This window comes from Chanodichthys erythropterus, chromosome 6 (assembly GCF_024489055.1).
Source record: "Chanodichthys erythropterus isolate Z2021 chromosome 6, ASM2448905v1, whole genome shotgun sequence".
NCBI lineage: Eukaryota > Metazoa > Chordata > Actinopteri > Cypriniformes > Xenocyprididae > Chanodichthys > Chanodichthys erythropterus.
Genome location: NC_090226.1, coordinates 9,373,209 through 9,386,825, shown reverse-complemented (window position 1 = coordinate 9,386,825; position 13,617 = coordinate 9,373,209). Strand labels below are relative to the sequence as shown.

General features: G+C 35.5%; 1 protein-coding gene across 1 annotated transcript; it reads right to left on the bottom strand.

Annotated features, from left to right (window-relative positions):
* Positions 1-36: 36 nt before the first annotated feature.
* Positions 37-12,168, bottom strand: man2b1 (mannosidase, alpha, class 2B, member 1). The gene is made up of 22 exons (XM_067387967.1): positions 12,046-12,168; positions 11,345-11,447; positions 10,989-11,162; positions 10,436-10,629; positions 10,221-10,353; positions 9,617-9,762; positions 9,313-9,512; positions 9,100-9,220; positions 8,923-9,001; positions 8,738-8,847; positions 8,313-8,420; positions 5,191-5,307; positions 4,897-5,079; positions 4,574-4,671; positions 4,070-4,312; positions 3,865-3,966; positions 3,124-3,211; positions 2,829-2,909; positions 2,279-2,500; positions 2,048-2,197; positions 1,106-1,202; positions 37-573 (listed from the first exon to the last, which is right to left on the bottom strand). Exons 1-22 carry the CDS (start codon positions 12,136-12,138, stop codon positions 464-466), a joined length of 2,952 nt encoding a protein of 983 aa, XP_067244068.1. The 5' UTR covers positions 12,139-12,168; the 3' UTR covers positions 37-463.
* Positions 12,169-13,617: the final 1,449 nt, after the last annotated feature.

Here is a 13,617-nt window from a genome sequence, read left to right as displayed (position 1 = left end):
ATATGTTTTTTGTAATGGATTCAGCATGAGCAGGACATATGTATCATTTAAAACAATTTATGACTGGTCATTACATTTATTCCACAGTTCATTCTTTAAAATTGCATCATTTTCATATGAAAGACAATAGAAAATACAATCAGAAATATTGCACAAATGATTTTCAGGAGATCTGTGTTGACAGGACTTAGCCCCACAGTCACTTAACCAAAACTGTTAATGAAGAAATCAATATTTAAAGTTCTTGTAGATCATGTACATCTTTATGAACATATGGCACAGTACAGTTTTAAGAATATGGATTTTTTTGAAAATTTAAATTAAATTCAATGAAACTGAAGTACACAGAAAAAATCAAAATCTTTTATGCAGTGTAGTTCAGCTCTTAAAGAATCAGTGCCAGGCAGGGTTTAGATACTAAAAGGCTACAATCTGATTGGCTCTTGGCAGTGATTTGTCATTTCTACAGCTGTCGTACCCTTAACAGAAAGGTACGGATCTCCATTGGCTTTAGTGTCACTTCCCATGGTGAAGGGTCTCTGGCACTGAGAGGAAGGGGCTTTGAATTCTTTTCTGAAAGACAAACACATCAAGCACTTTAAATATGAAAGTTCTTTTTTTTTTTTAATATGAGTAGTTAAAGGGATAGTTCACACAAAAATGAAAATTTGATGTTTATCTGCTTACCCCCAGTGCATCCAAGATGTAGGTGACATTTTTTCTTCAGTCGAACGCAAATTATGATTTTTAACTGCAACCGCTGCCGTCTGTCATTCAAATAATGGCGGTTGATGGGAACTTCATCTATAAGAGTGAATAAACCTTGCTTAGACAAATCCAAATGAAAAATGTGTCATCACGAGCCGCAAGGTTTCAGTTGGATTTGTCTAAGCAAGGTTTATTCACTCTTTTAGATGAAGTTCCCATCAACCGCCATTATTTGACTGACAGAGGGCAGCGGTTGCAGTTAAAAATCATAATTTGTGATCGACTGAAGAAAAAATGTCACCTTCATCTTGGATGCACTGGGGTAAGCAGATAAACATCAAATTTTCATTTTTGGGTGAACTATCCCTTTAACATTTGTTACCAGAGTAACTGTTACCCGTGTTCCACTGTAGGCGGTTCATGTCGTCTTTCCATTGATTTGCTCCTAGACTCATCTCAGATGCTCCGAGCACCTCGAGAGTAGAAAACAGCTTCTGCACAGACAAAAGAACATTTATCTATTAAAATGATTCATTCTGTTTTTTTATTACTGCAAGAATCTATAAGGGACTTTATATTGAACTGACTATATTTACGTATAGCACTGTTTCAAGTGCCTTACTGCTTCTTATAAAATGATTAATATATAAAAACATTAAATCTTTTAATTCATGTCATGCCAGATCCTTTACACTTAGGGACCCTTTTCATCAACTGATGACACGAATCAAGTTGTGAACATCATAAATCTAGCAAAGATTTTTAAATTTATTTCAGTACATTTATAATTCTATACTTTGTGTTATATTACCTTGGCATTAAATTACAGAAAACTAGTAAATGCTGCTTTGTGAGTAATGGCAAATATGACCTCTTTCTCTCTTCTGACAAAATGGGCAAATGGGAATGCAAAAATTATATTTGTAGGTTCTGTTCACCGCTATAGAAGTTTGGACAACTATGTCAACTTCCACTTTGAGAATCCCGTTAATGTGAAGGGTCCATTGGATGAGAAAATGTATTATTTTCTATTTTAAAAATGCCTATTCTTAATGTTAATGTCTTTTAAATTACTTGCATTGCATTACCGAAGCTAAAAGCTTTCACTTAGCATAAGAGTCAGCTAGCTTAGCGCACAAGAAAGATCTTTCAAATAATTGGGACAATTTATCAAAATTCTGGAGGGTGGTAGAATCTTGCATGGCGCTAGAACTATCAGTTTCAAGTAGAATTGTTTTGGATGTTTGTTCTGATTATGTGCACTGATTATTGTTCCCTGTTTGACTACAGTGGGATTTACTGGAAGTGTGTAGGTGGGAATGAAAAATGTGTGTGTTACCTGTAGGTTGACTGTAACAGGCTGCGAGTGTGTTTTGCTCTCTTTGGCCTGATACTGATGTTCCAGCCTAATCAGAACTGAGTCTTTATCCCACTGAGACAGTGTCAGCAGGTGAACAGCAGGGGGCAGAGCAGCCTGAAGCCCAGAGAACTATGGGAGAGAAAGTGATCAGTCATCAAAAAACAGTTTAAGCTTATAATAAGGAACCAGTTCAGTTCATCCTCTACAAACCTCCAGTTTAGTGTTAGCAGGAGGTGTGCCGTCCTGGAAGGAGAGCAGGGGTTGGAGCACCATGCCCTGTGCGAGGGGTCTGTGGACATCTGCGGCCATGTCTGGAGGAGTGAGGGTCAGCAGCAGACGTCCTCGGGCAACTAAACCATGTAAAAAATCTCCCGGTTCAGAGAGAGGCTCTCCCACCCCCCTAAAATCATCATACAGCAGTCTCCTGTGCAGCTGAGAGAGAGTTTGATTAGCTATTAGCAGATATGAACTTGTTCCGAGTCTTGTTTATGAACATTTACTAACATTTTACAAATCTGAGATAGATGTATTGTAGAAAATGTATCCTAATTTGAAATTATTTGCCCTAATTTGAGAAAATTAGATAATGAACACAGAAAATTACACATTTTTGCTTATTTTTCATTTTTAACTTAATTTAGATTTTGTTCTCCTCTGTTCAAGTTTTATTTTCTGAAAATACACTGTACTTTCAAGCATTTTTCAATTGAAGTGAATAGAGAGAGATTGACAGAGAGAAGGAAAGATCATTTTATTTTACCATGATTTCCAGAGAGCCGTTATAGATGCTGCTGGCCCCCTGAGAGCGATCGGTCACCACTGTTAGCTGACGTTTGTCATCCTAAATGCACACAAACATATTAGATTTCTTGATATGTTGGAGCGGCTCAAGGCTGTTTATGAGAAATCTGAGTGACAACAGAAGACAGGGAAATATTAAAAACTAATGAAAGAGAATATGTCAATGTAAATAAAATTGAGCCTAAAATATACAAAGTAATAAAAAATATACACAGCATTAAAAAAAAAGACAAGAAAGCTGACACGACACTTGCCTTGATGTAAGCGCGAGAGTTGATTGGATAGTAGTTTCCGGCGACTGGCTCTGTCTGCTTCAAATCCCATGTGGGCCGATAATCTTTCCTACAATGATAAATCAACTCCTAAGGTTGTTTTCACAAAAGCTGAGATACATTACCGTTCAAAAGTTGGGGGTCGGTTAATGTTTTTACAAATGTTTTAGAAAGAAGTCTCTAACGCTCACCAAGGCTGCATTTATTTGATTAAAAAAAAAAACAGTAATATTCTGAAATATTATTTCAATTTAAAACATTTCAAAATGTAATTTATTCCTGTGAATTTTCAGCATCATTACTCCAGTCTTCAGTGTCACATGATCCTTCAGAAATCATTCTAATATGCTGATTTGCTGCTCAAAAAACATTTCTTGTTATCATCAATGTTGAAAACAGATGTGTTGCTTCATACTTTTGTAGAAACCATGATATTTTTATTCAGGATTATTAAGGATTAAGTTCAAAAGAACAGCATTACTTTGAAATAGAAATCTTTGTAAAATTATAAATATCTTTACTGTCACTTTTGATCAATTAAATGCATCATTGAGAATTTTATTTTAAAGAAATCTTACTGACCCCAAACTTTTGAACAGTAGCGTACATGACAAACACCACAGCAATTAAAAGAAACTTTCTACAGTAGTAAAAGGAAAATGTGATATCCAACTTCTATAATTTGTCTTTTCTTTCTCCATTTCAAGCCTTTAATCTCCTCACCGTCGCTCTAAAACCTCTCTGCCATTGGAATCAGTGTAGAAATATCCAGAGGACTCGATATCGGTGTCCAAGCGAGTGATTACTTCTTTCCCTAAACCATCCCTGAAAAGAAAAAGAGTGCCGATATTCAGAGAAATTACTTTCATTTTACAGCAAATCCTTGATCTAGAGAACTGCGTGTATGTGTGTGTGTATGTTGACCCACGAGACAGGCACGGGTCCCACGGTCCACTCCAGCTCCAGTTCCCTGCGGTCCTTGTACAAACGGACAACCTGAGACACCCACGGGCTGAACCACTGCGTCACCTCTTGAACCACGTTGGACACCGTAACTATCTGTATTTCAGCAGTCTTGTTAATGATGAAGGGGTCTGATGAATTAGGTCTGAAAATGTAAGCCCCCGACGGCTGCGTGCTTTCCTTGTTATTCCCAGCGCTTGCATTATACCTAAGAACACACATTACTCAATATTTTTGTCATGATTTACTTTTTTTGATACGATCAAACAAGGAAAGGGGGAAAATACAGATTCAACACAGATTCACATGTAAAATGTACAGTACTGAATCATTACCATACTCAAATTTCTTTCATTATAGTGTCAGAATGGTACATATGGAAAAATTATATAAACAAATCTAAAGGTAATTTTATATTGTAGACAGACACTGGAAGGGAGAGACTGATTCTGAATCAGTCTAAACTGACCAGTAGAAGTTCTGAGTGAGTCGAATGGTTTGCTGCGTTTCCAGGTTTGTCAGGCTGCTTAACAGACCCGTGGAGTCGTCAAAGGTCACTTTTAAGAACTGGAACACATACAGAAGAATAGATTTATTATTTATGCTAACTGAAACATGAACTACTGCATATATGCAGTTTTAGTGTAATTTGAAAATATTTCAATAAAAAAAAAAAAATCAGTAAAGATTTTGCTACTGTACCTTATTTCCTTCAAATAGGAAAGTTATTTTAAAATGTATTAATAGTGAAGATTTTAAATGGATAGTTTTCAATTATGCTGCTCCATTTACCTTGTTCTGAATGGAGCGAGTGGCTGTCGGTTTGGAACTGGATGCTGGAGGCTCATCCTGAACCATGGAAATGATGTACGTACTGTAGCCAAGAGGAGGAGCTTCAACCTGGAAAACCAACTCACCTTTGGCATAACCCCTGTTCCGTCTCACTTCCTGTGTGGACTTAGACAGTGGAACCACCTGACCAACAGCAAAAGATGTGGAGAGAGATGAGGAGATGAGAATTGTTGTTGATTTTATTTAATAAATGTAACACATACAGACTTAAGTGATGCAAACACAGTTTCCAACCTGACTGTCCACTGCTTTCCCGTTTGCATCAGTAACACTGTACATTGAACCATTGACAGGCAAACGAACAGGCCAGCTTACAGTCCTGCCCAAAGGATTGTATACATTCATAGAGAACTGAGAGAGATTAAGAAAAAGAAATGATCAGAATTCAATAGCGAATGTGTCATTTATTGTATGAATTTATTCACTGAAATGTGTGTATTAGAGCTGCACAATTCTGGATAAATTGTGAATCGCGATTTGTAAGATTCTAAGAACATCATGTGCCTCTTTTGTGCTTCTGTATCTCTGTCTAGCCATTACATCATGCTTGCTCAGAGAATATGTTCTTTTCTTAGATTTGTGTACAGCCCCTACTGATTGTATTAATACTGAGGTGCCACTTTCACTTACTATATTTTCAATATAATTGGCTCTCTGACTGAATAAACTTTGTATCTTGGTTGAACTGCACTCTTTGTGTCTGAGTCTTCCATTTGATACCCAGGTACCTGCTTTTCTGTGCTGGATCGCTCAACCCGAATAGATCTTTTTGAATTGTATTATTAAGTTGAATTATTAGATTGTAACACGATTATTTTGTTTCAAAAGGAGATCACAATTCCCCCATGATTCTACTTTTTAGGAAAGTAGTGATTCTTTTTGGGAAATGTAGCGATTCTCTTTTGAGAAAGTAGATTGCTTTTTAATAAATGTATTGCTGTGGTTTGAACAAATATATTGATGATTTTTAAATGTAACAGTTTCTTTTGAATAAATGTAGCGATTCTTTTTGATAAATGTAGCGATTCTTTTTGAGGAAAGTAGCAATTCTTTTTGAGGAAATCAGCTATTCTTTTTGAAAAATGTAACGATTCTTTTTTAGGAAAGTAGCGATTCTTTTTTATAAATTTAGCGATTCTTTTTAGGAAATTAGCGATTCTTTTTTTGAAAAATGTAGTGTTTTTTTTTTTTTAAATGTAGCGATTCTTTTTTTAAATGTAGCGATTCTTTTTGAAAAATGTAGCAATTCTTTTTGAGAAAAGTAGCAATTCCTTTTTTTTAAATGTAGCGATTCTTTTTGATAAATTTAGCGATTTTTTTTAGGAATGTAGCGATTCTTTTTTTTCTTTCTGAGGAAAGTAGCAATTCTTTTTTAAAAAAGCAGTGATTCTTTTTGAGGAAAGTAGCGTTATTTTGAAAAATGTGGCGATTCTTTTTAGGAAAGTAGCGATTCTTTTTTTGAAAAATGTAGCGATTCTTTTTGGAAAATGTAGCGATTCTTTTTGAAAAATGTAGCGATTCTTTTTGAAAAATGTAGCGATTCTTTTTGAAAAATGTAGCGATTCTTTTTGAAAAATGTGGCGATTCTTTTTTAAAAATGTGGCGATTCTTTTTAGGAAAGTAGCGATTCTTTTTTATAAATTTAACGATTTTTTTTTTAGGAAAGTAGCGATTCTTTTTTTTTTTTTAAATTAAGAGATTCTTTTTGAAAAATGTAGCAATTCTTTTTGAAAAATGTAGCGATTCTTTTTGAAAAATGTAGCCATTCTTTTTGGGAAAATTTAGCCATTCTTTTTGAGGAAAGTAGCAATTCCTTTTTTAAAAATGTAGCGATTCTTTTTGATAAATTTAGCGATTTTTTTTTTAGGAATGTAGCGATTCTTTTTTTTCTTTCTGAGGAAAGTAGCAATTCTTTTTTTAAAAAGCAGTGATTCTTTTTGAGGAAAGTAGCGTTATTTTGAAAAATGTGGCGATTCTTTTTAGGAAAGTAGCGATTCTTTTTTTGAAAAATGTAGCGATTCTTTTTTAAAAATGTGGCGATTCTTTTTTAAAAATGTGGCGATTCTTTTGAAAAAATGTAGCGATTCTTTTTGAAAAATGTAGCGATTCTTTTTTTAAAATGTGGCGATTCTTTTTAGGAAAGTAGCGATTCTTTTTTATAAATTTAACGATTTTTTTTTAGGAGAGTAGCGATTCTTTTTTTTTTAAAAATTAAGAGATTCTTTTTGAAAAATGTAGCAATTCTTTTTGAAAAATGTAGCGATTCTTTTTGAAAAATGTAGCCATTCTTTTTGGAAAATGTAGCCATTCTTTTTGGGAAAATTTAGCCATTCTTTTTGAGTAAAGTAGCAATTCCTTTTTTAAAAATGTAGCGATTCTTTTTGATACATTTAGCGATTCTTTTTGTAGGAATGTAGCGATTCTTTTTTTTCTTTCTGAGGAAAGTAGCAATTCTTTTTTTAAAAAAGCAGCGATTCTTTTTGAGGAAAGTAGCGTTATTTTGAAAAATGTGACGATTATTTTTTAGGAAAGTAGCGATTCTTTTTTATAAATTTAACGTTTTTTTTAGGAAAATATAGCAATTCTTTTTGGAAAAATGTAGCGATTCTTTTTGAGGAAAGTAGCGATTCTTTTTGAGGAAAGTAGCGATTCTTTTTGAGGAAAGTAGCGATTCTTTTTGAGGAAAGTAGCAAATCTTTATGATAAATTTAGCGATTCTTTTTGAGGAAAGTAGAGATTCTTTTCGAAAAATGTAACAATTCATTTTTTTAGGAAAATAGCCATTCTTTTTGAAAAAAATGTAGTGATTCTTTTTTAGGAAAGTAGCGATTCTTTTTGAAAAATGTAGCGATTCTTTTTTGTGGGGGGGGTAGCGATTCTTTTTGAAAAATGTAGCGATTCTTTTTGAGGAAACTAGTGATTCTTTTTTTAAAAAAGAGCAAATCTTTTGGGGAAAGTAGCAATTTTTTTGGGGAAATGTAAATGTAGCTATTCATTTTTGAATAAATGTATTGATTCGCTTTTATAGTTGCTGTTCTTTTTTAATAAATGTAGCGACTCATTTTTAGAGATTAATTTTTTTTAAGTTGCAATTTTGAATAAATGTAGCGATTCATTTTTAAAAGTAGTGATTCATTTTTAAATAAATGTAGCAAAACAATATGTTGGCTTTCTCATGCCAACATAATAATAAGTTTAAATTGTAGAACAATATGTTGGCTTTCTTAAAAGTGATTTTGTCAAAGTCCTTAATAGACAGGCAAATCGTTGTCATTTAGGAATAAGATTGCATCAGTGTTTGAATCATGATAGCGATCTTTTAGTGATTAATCATGCAGCTCTACTGTGTATCGTACCTTATGGCTGCTTTCTGTGAGGGGACACACACTTATGTTAAGATTCTCACAGAACACACGTGGAGCTTCAGAGCCACTGAGAACAGCCAGAGAATTACCAACCAGCACCTACAACAAGAAAACGGACAGTGGCAAAAACATCTGCTAAAATTCATTTATGAATATTGTTTTGCAACATCGTTGTTTTATTTGTATATTTGTATGCAAATATAAAATAAGTCATGCCAATAAAGCACACTAAAATTTACAATAAGAAAAATAGACATTGGGGAAACAGACATAAATTTGAATTGTAACAGCACACTTCTCCATAATAAGCCGTATGATATGCAGCAAGCACCACTAATAATGGATAATGCTTAGTTAGGTTTAGTCTGAAACAATCTGACCGAAAGATATACAGAATAAATCTTTTATCTTTGTACCTCACAATGTGCCCAGCCTGTAGCCAGTCTCCTGGCATAGTCGTATGCCACATGCTGTTTCTCTGTCCCAGACACAGCATCATGATGTTGGGCCACACCCATCGCCCTCTCTGAGCAAAAGGATAAGATTTTAAACAGACCAAAAGCCAACATAAATTATTCATTTACAACAGAAGTAGACATACTCATAGTATCACTGTCCCCTTCACCAAAAGGTCCCGATGTGGACTTGGGCCCGCCGAGCACCTCCAACTGGTTGCACGTCTAGAAAAGCAAAACCAGACATTACAGATTTTAAAAACACTGTAGACATTTTTTTTTTTTTTTTTTTTCCTCTCAGAGAGGAAGGTTTTGGGCATCACCTGTAGTCGGCTGTTGCTCAGTCTCTCATATAACTTCAGTGCTGGCCGGCTGGTAAAATAACCCGTCCAGAAATCATGAGCATCATCAGCATAGGGGAAAAAATCATCTGTCTTCAGAGGCCTATGATAAACAGCCAAGACAGGAAAAAATGTCACAGGGAACATTTGAGAGATATCCTCTTATAAATCTATTAGCTGTATTTGCGCACTAACCAGGTGAGGTTGGCTAGGTTGAGTTCCTGCAGGTAGCAGGACGGTGTAGAATAAAGCACGTTCACCTTGCTCCCTTTAGCTTGCAGGGCATTTACATACTTGATCAGCTTATCCAAGTTCTTGTACCAGAGATTGGCGTTTTCATACTGGAAGTCTGAACCCATGGTCATGATGATGTGGTTTGTCTTATAAAAGGTAGCCTGGGAACAGAAATAACTTGATGGCACCTCCATGCTAATCACAGACATGTGAACTTTATATATGATTGACTGAACTGAGCACTGCTGCAAAGCTGTTTACTTACCTGCTTATAGGAAGCGTTGAGAAACTTCTGTACTATCTCATCCACATTGTAGTCCTCAAGGTCTGGGTCGTCTCTTATGGGAGCATCACTACATAACTGGTCCCAGCAAAAGCCCTCAGGAGGGTTATAGCCATTGGGGAGAACGCCTTAAGAGATGAAACATGTGTTTAGTCATTTAAAAGAACTAATATTCACACTTCCACATACTCAACACTGTGTAGTTGTTTAAAGGGAAAGTTCACTCACCCTAAAATGAAAATCATTTACTCACCCGGTGCACTTCTTTCTTTTATGGACCACAAAAGGAGAATTTTCAAAAAAAATGTACTGCTCGTGCTCGTCCATGTAATGGCAGTGAATAGCGACCAGTATCCAGCTTTTTATTATATATATATATATATTTATTTATTTATTTATTTATTTATTTTTTCCATATATTTCTTTCATATATTATATACATTATATTATTTTCTTATATATATATATATATATACATATATTTCATATTTTTTTCATATATGAATAAACAGAACGTGGAAGAATTTGAAAAACTGAATTTGGATTATTAGACAGCATAAAAAAAAGCATGTTTACAGATTAGTACCTGTGAAGAGATCAGCGAGAGGTGGCATCAGGCTTTCACTGGCCCTCCAGAGCATTTCCATCTCTTTGGTCTTCATCCTGCGAGCCTTGTCCTGGTAGTCCAAACGGCCAAAGAAGAACCCATCATAACCCATCTGAAAAGAAAAGGGGAAGAGTCGTCAGCACCACTGTGCCACACCGACTGTTCATAGTCTCATATATTATGTTATGGATTACCTGAGCAAAAATGGAGGCGTGTTCTCTGGCATGTCCGAACGGGTCAATGTGCCAGGCCACCCGGGGACGCCCGCACTCGCCAAAGGTGTCATTCAGGAATCGCAGCCCCAAAGTCATCTGATCTATGACAGCGCTGTAGTGAGTGGTGGCCTCATCGCTCATGCACCAACCGCCGTTTATGAACTCAAGACGACCTATGAAAAAAGAAAGTGAAACTTTTTTTTTTACTTTGAATAACATACTTTTTTGGAAAAGATTCAGGGTGTGAGGAAAGTATTTTAGTACTTTTAATAATATTTATTTCACATTTTTTAGCATAATTTTAAAAAATTCTATGTTTTGAAAATTATTTTTTGATTTTTATTATTTATTAGACATCCTTTGTGCATAAAGATGAAAAAAATAATGTTTTGGTGTTAGAAAGTACTTTAATACTTTTAGCACTTTTTACAGCACTTCACATTTTTTGTGTCATACATTTTTTTTTTTTTAAATCACTTAAATCCTCAGAAACATTGACAATCGCTGACCCAAAAACAAATACCCTCCTCACCCTCATTGACCAGCTGGGTTACAATTCGGCGTGTGTCCTGGCTCTGTTGCTTCCACCAGCGGTAAAAGAAGGCCGTCTCTACATAGATGAAACGACGGGCTGGATCCTTTTGTAGCTGGTCTATCACCGAGTCCAGAATATACTGAACACCTGCATGCTGGATGTTGTTTCGGTCTGAAAAAAAATAAAATGACTTGAATTATGGTGTGAGGTTAAACATTACCACTCCAATGCATTGCCATATCATATGACAAGCAGCACATAAGTCATATGCAGAATATGGACAGTCACATGAGCAATGTACCATATCAATGCATGTTACGAACAACAAACGCTTGACATGAACAAAACTTCACCTCCATAGTAGTACTGATCCACAGTCTTGAGCCAACCAACATCATCATGTGTGTGAGGAACCAGGTGGACGTTCAGCATGGAAGGCTTTGTGGCTGGACATGACTGCAAAGATCCAACAAGCTCATCAACAGCAGAAAAGATACAACAGTAAGAGATGCAGTTCCTCAATTTACAATTATTTCCTTTTTACTTTACTGGAAAATAAAGCTCCTTTATGCATCATTAATCTGCAGAAATTGCATTTGAGAACATAAAGAACAGGGTCAAATGATATTTTAAACTGAAACGAAAACAAAACAAAGTAAAAAAATAAGTCCATAAACAAAATGCGTTTCTTGGTTGGTGCACGACATCATTCCCTTATAAAAACATACCTTGGTGATGGCGTCAGATCACAGTAGTACTGAATGATGATAATTACCATGGTATTATTATGGTAGCCTACTACCATGGTACATGTCCAAAAACATGGTATTGCCAATGTACATGCCCCAAACACCATTGTATTATCGTCACTTCACGTCCAAAAAAGTACAAATGTTCAAAACAATAACTACCAAGATACTTTTTGCTTCGTTTTTGTTCTTATATACATTTCCCTCAGTGGCAAGTTAAGTTTTTACATTTACTCAAATCTCTCTTAAGGATTCTACAACGAAGAACTTCAAAATATTCACCCAGTAAGCAAAACCAAACTCACCTTATAACCGCATATGGAGTTTCGACCCGTGGGATGAGAAAATACAAAACAGAAAAACAACTGGAGCAGAAGACTGATGTGCAGCGCAGCCATGATGAAAATGAAACTACAATCATATGACAGCCGAATTTATGTTATGTCACGTGACTTCTGCTCCCATAGCTTACAAATAAACAAAATAAAAGTCCTTAAATAGAAGTCTTTGGTCAGAAAAAAATAATACAGGACTACTGAGAAGAATTAAAGAAATTATTATATTATATTATATTATATTATATTATTATGAAACATAGTCTAATAAGAAAATCCAATATAAGTATTATACAAAATTTGATGAATTAAAAAAAATAAAATAAACATAAACCATTTTTTACCATCTGTGTTACTCTTATTAAAGGTGATAGAGAGGATTTTTTCGTCGACTGAGAATCCAAAGACTGTTAGTGAGTTTTTGAAATGAGCACATGCATAAGAACAGCCCCCCTCCTTCACAGCTCATTTCAAAAGAACGCCTCCCAAAACTCGTATTGGAACACGAGTGTTTACCACCGGCATTCGCTGTGTCTTGTTTTTTGGATTCATTATGTCGGACTCACCGCAGGTAACTCATAATCTGCAGTTGTTATTCGTGTCTCCTGACAAAAACATTGCATGTAGCGTCTGTGGAGTGTGGAAAGTTACTGGAGCGTGCAGCCGCGCTCGTCTCTCACAAGGAACGTCACGGCAGTGATTGACAAGCCAGAGGGCCAATCGTTTACGCAATGATCGCGTAAACGATTGGCTGATGTTTTTAAGGCCCTACCTCGTGCACGATGTATATTAATATTATTCCTTTCAGTGCACCTAATAAATAGTCTTTTATAAGTTAGTAAAGACAGTTTCAAGTAATATTGCAAAAATGTACGAAACAAAACATCCTCTTTAGCATTTTTAAGGGAGGAATCTTTTACAGCTGTGGTTTACTGCCTCATCTGTCTGCGGCTGAGACCATGATGACCTCACCTTTTATCTACTTAACTCTCCCTCACTCCTTACTTCCTTCCCCCTCCTTCACATGGGTTGCAAGAGTCACATACCCCCATCTATCTACTGCCTGACTCCCATTACAAATAGCTGACATTCCCCAGACCTGATGAACTATGGATAAAAATCTTCAAAAACTCAGTCAATCAACAGGAGGCTCTCTGTTTTTTAAACACATTTCAGTCTATATCAGTAGATTTTTTTGCACCTCATATTAAATATAGATTTTAAGGTTATTGAAGGGTTTTTCATTCTATAAGTTGAAAAAAGATGACTCTGGTAGGACTTTCATGGTAGGGCATTTCAAGCATTATGTCATAAGTGCCTCTAGCTACACCTTCACCATCATCTCAAATCTCAGACTATGTGTACAATCAAAGGATTTACCAATTAAAATATTAAATTTCATATCTCCTACACAGAATGACTCTCTAGCTCTGTGGTTATCCCTACATAATTGTTCATAAAACTTTGACTAAATTGTTGGAAACCCCAAGAAAAGCCTACAAGGCTATTCAGCATGAGCCCAAGAAAAAAAGATCTGCAGGG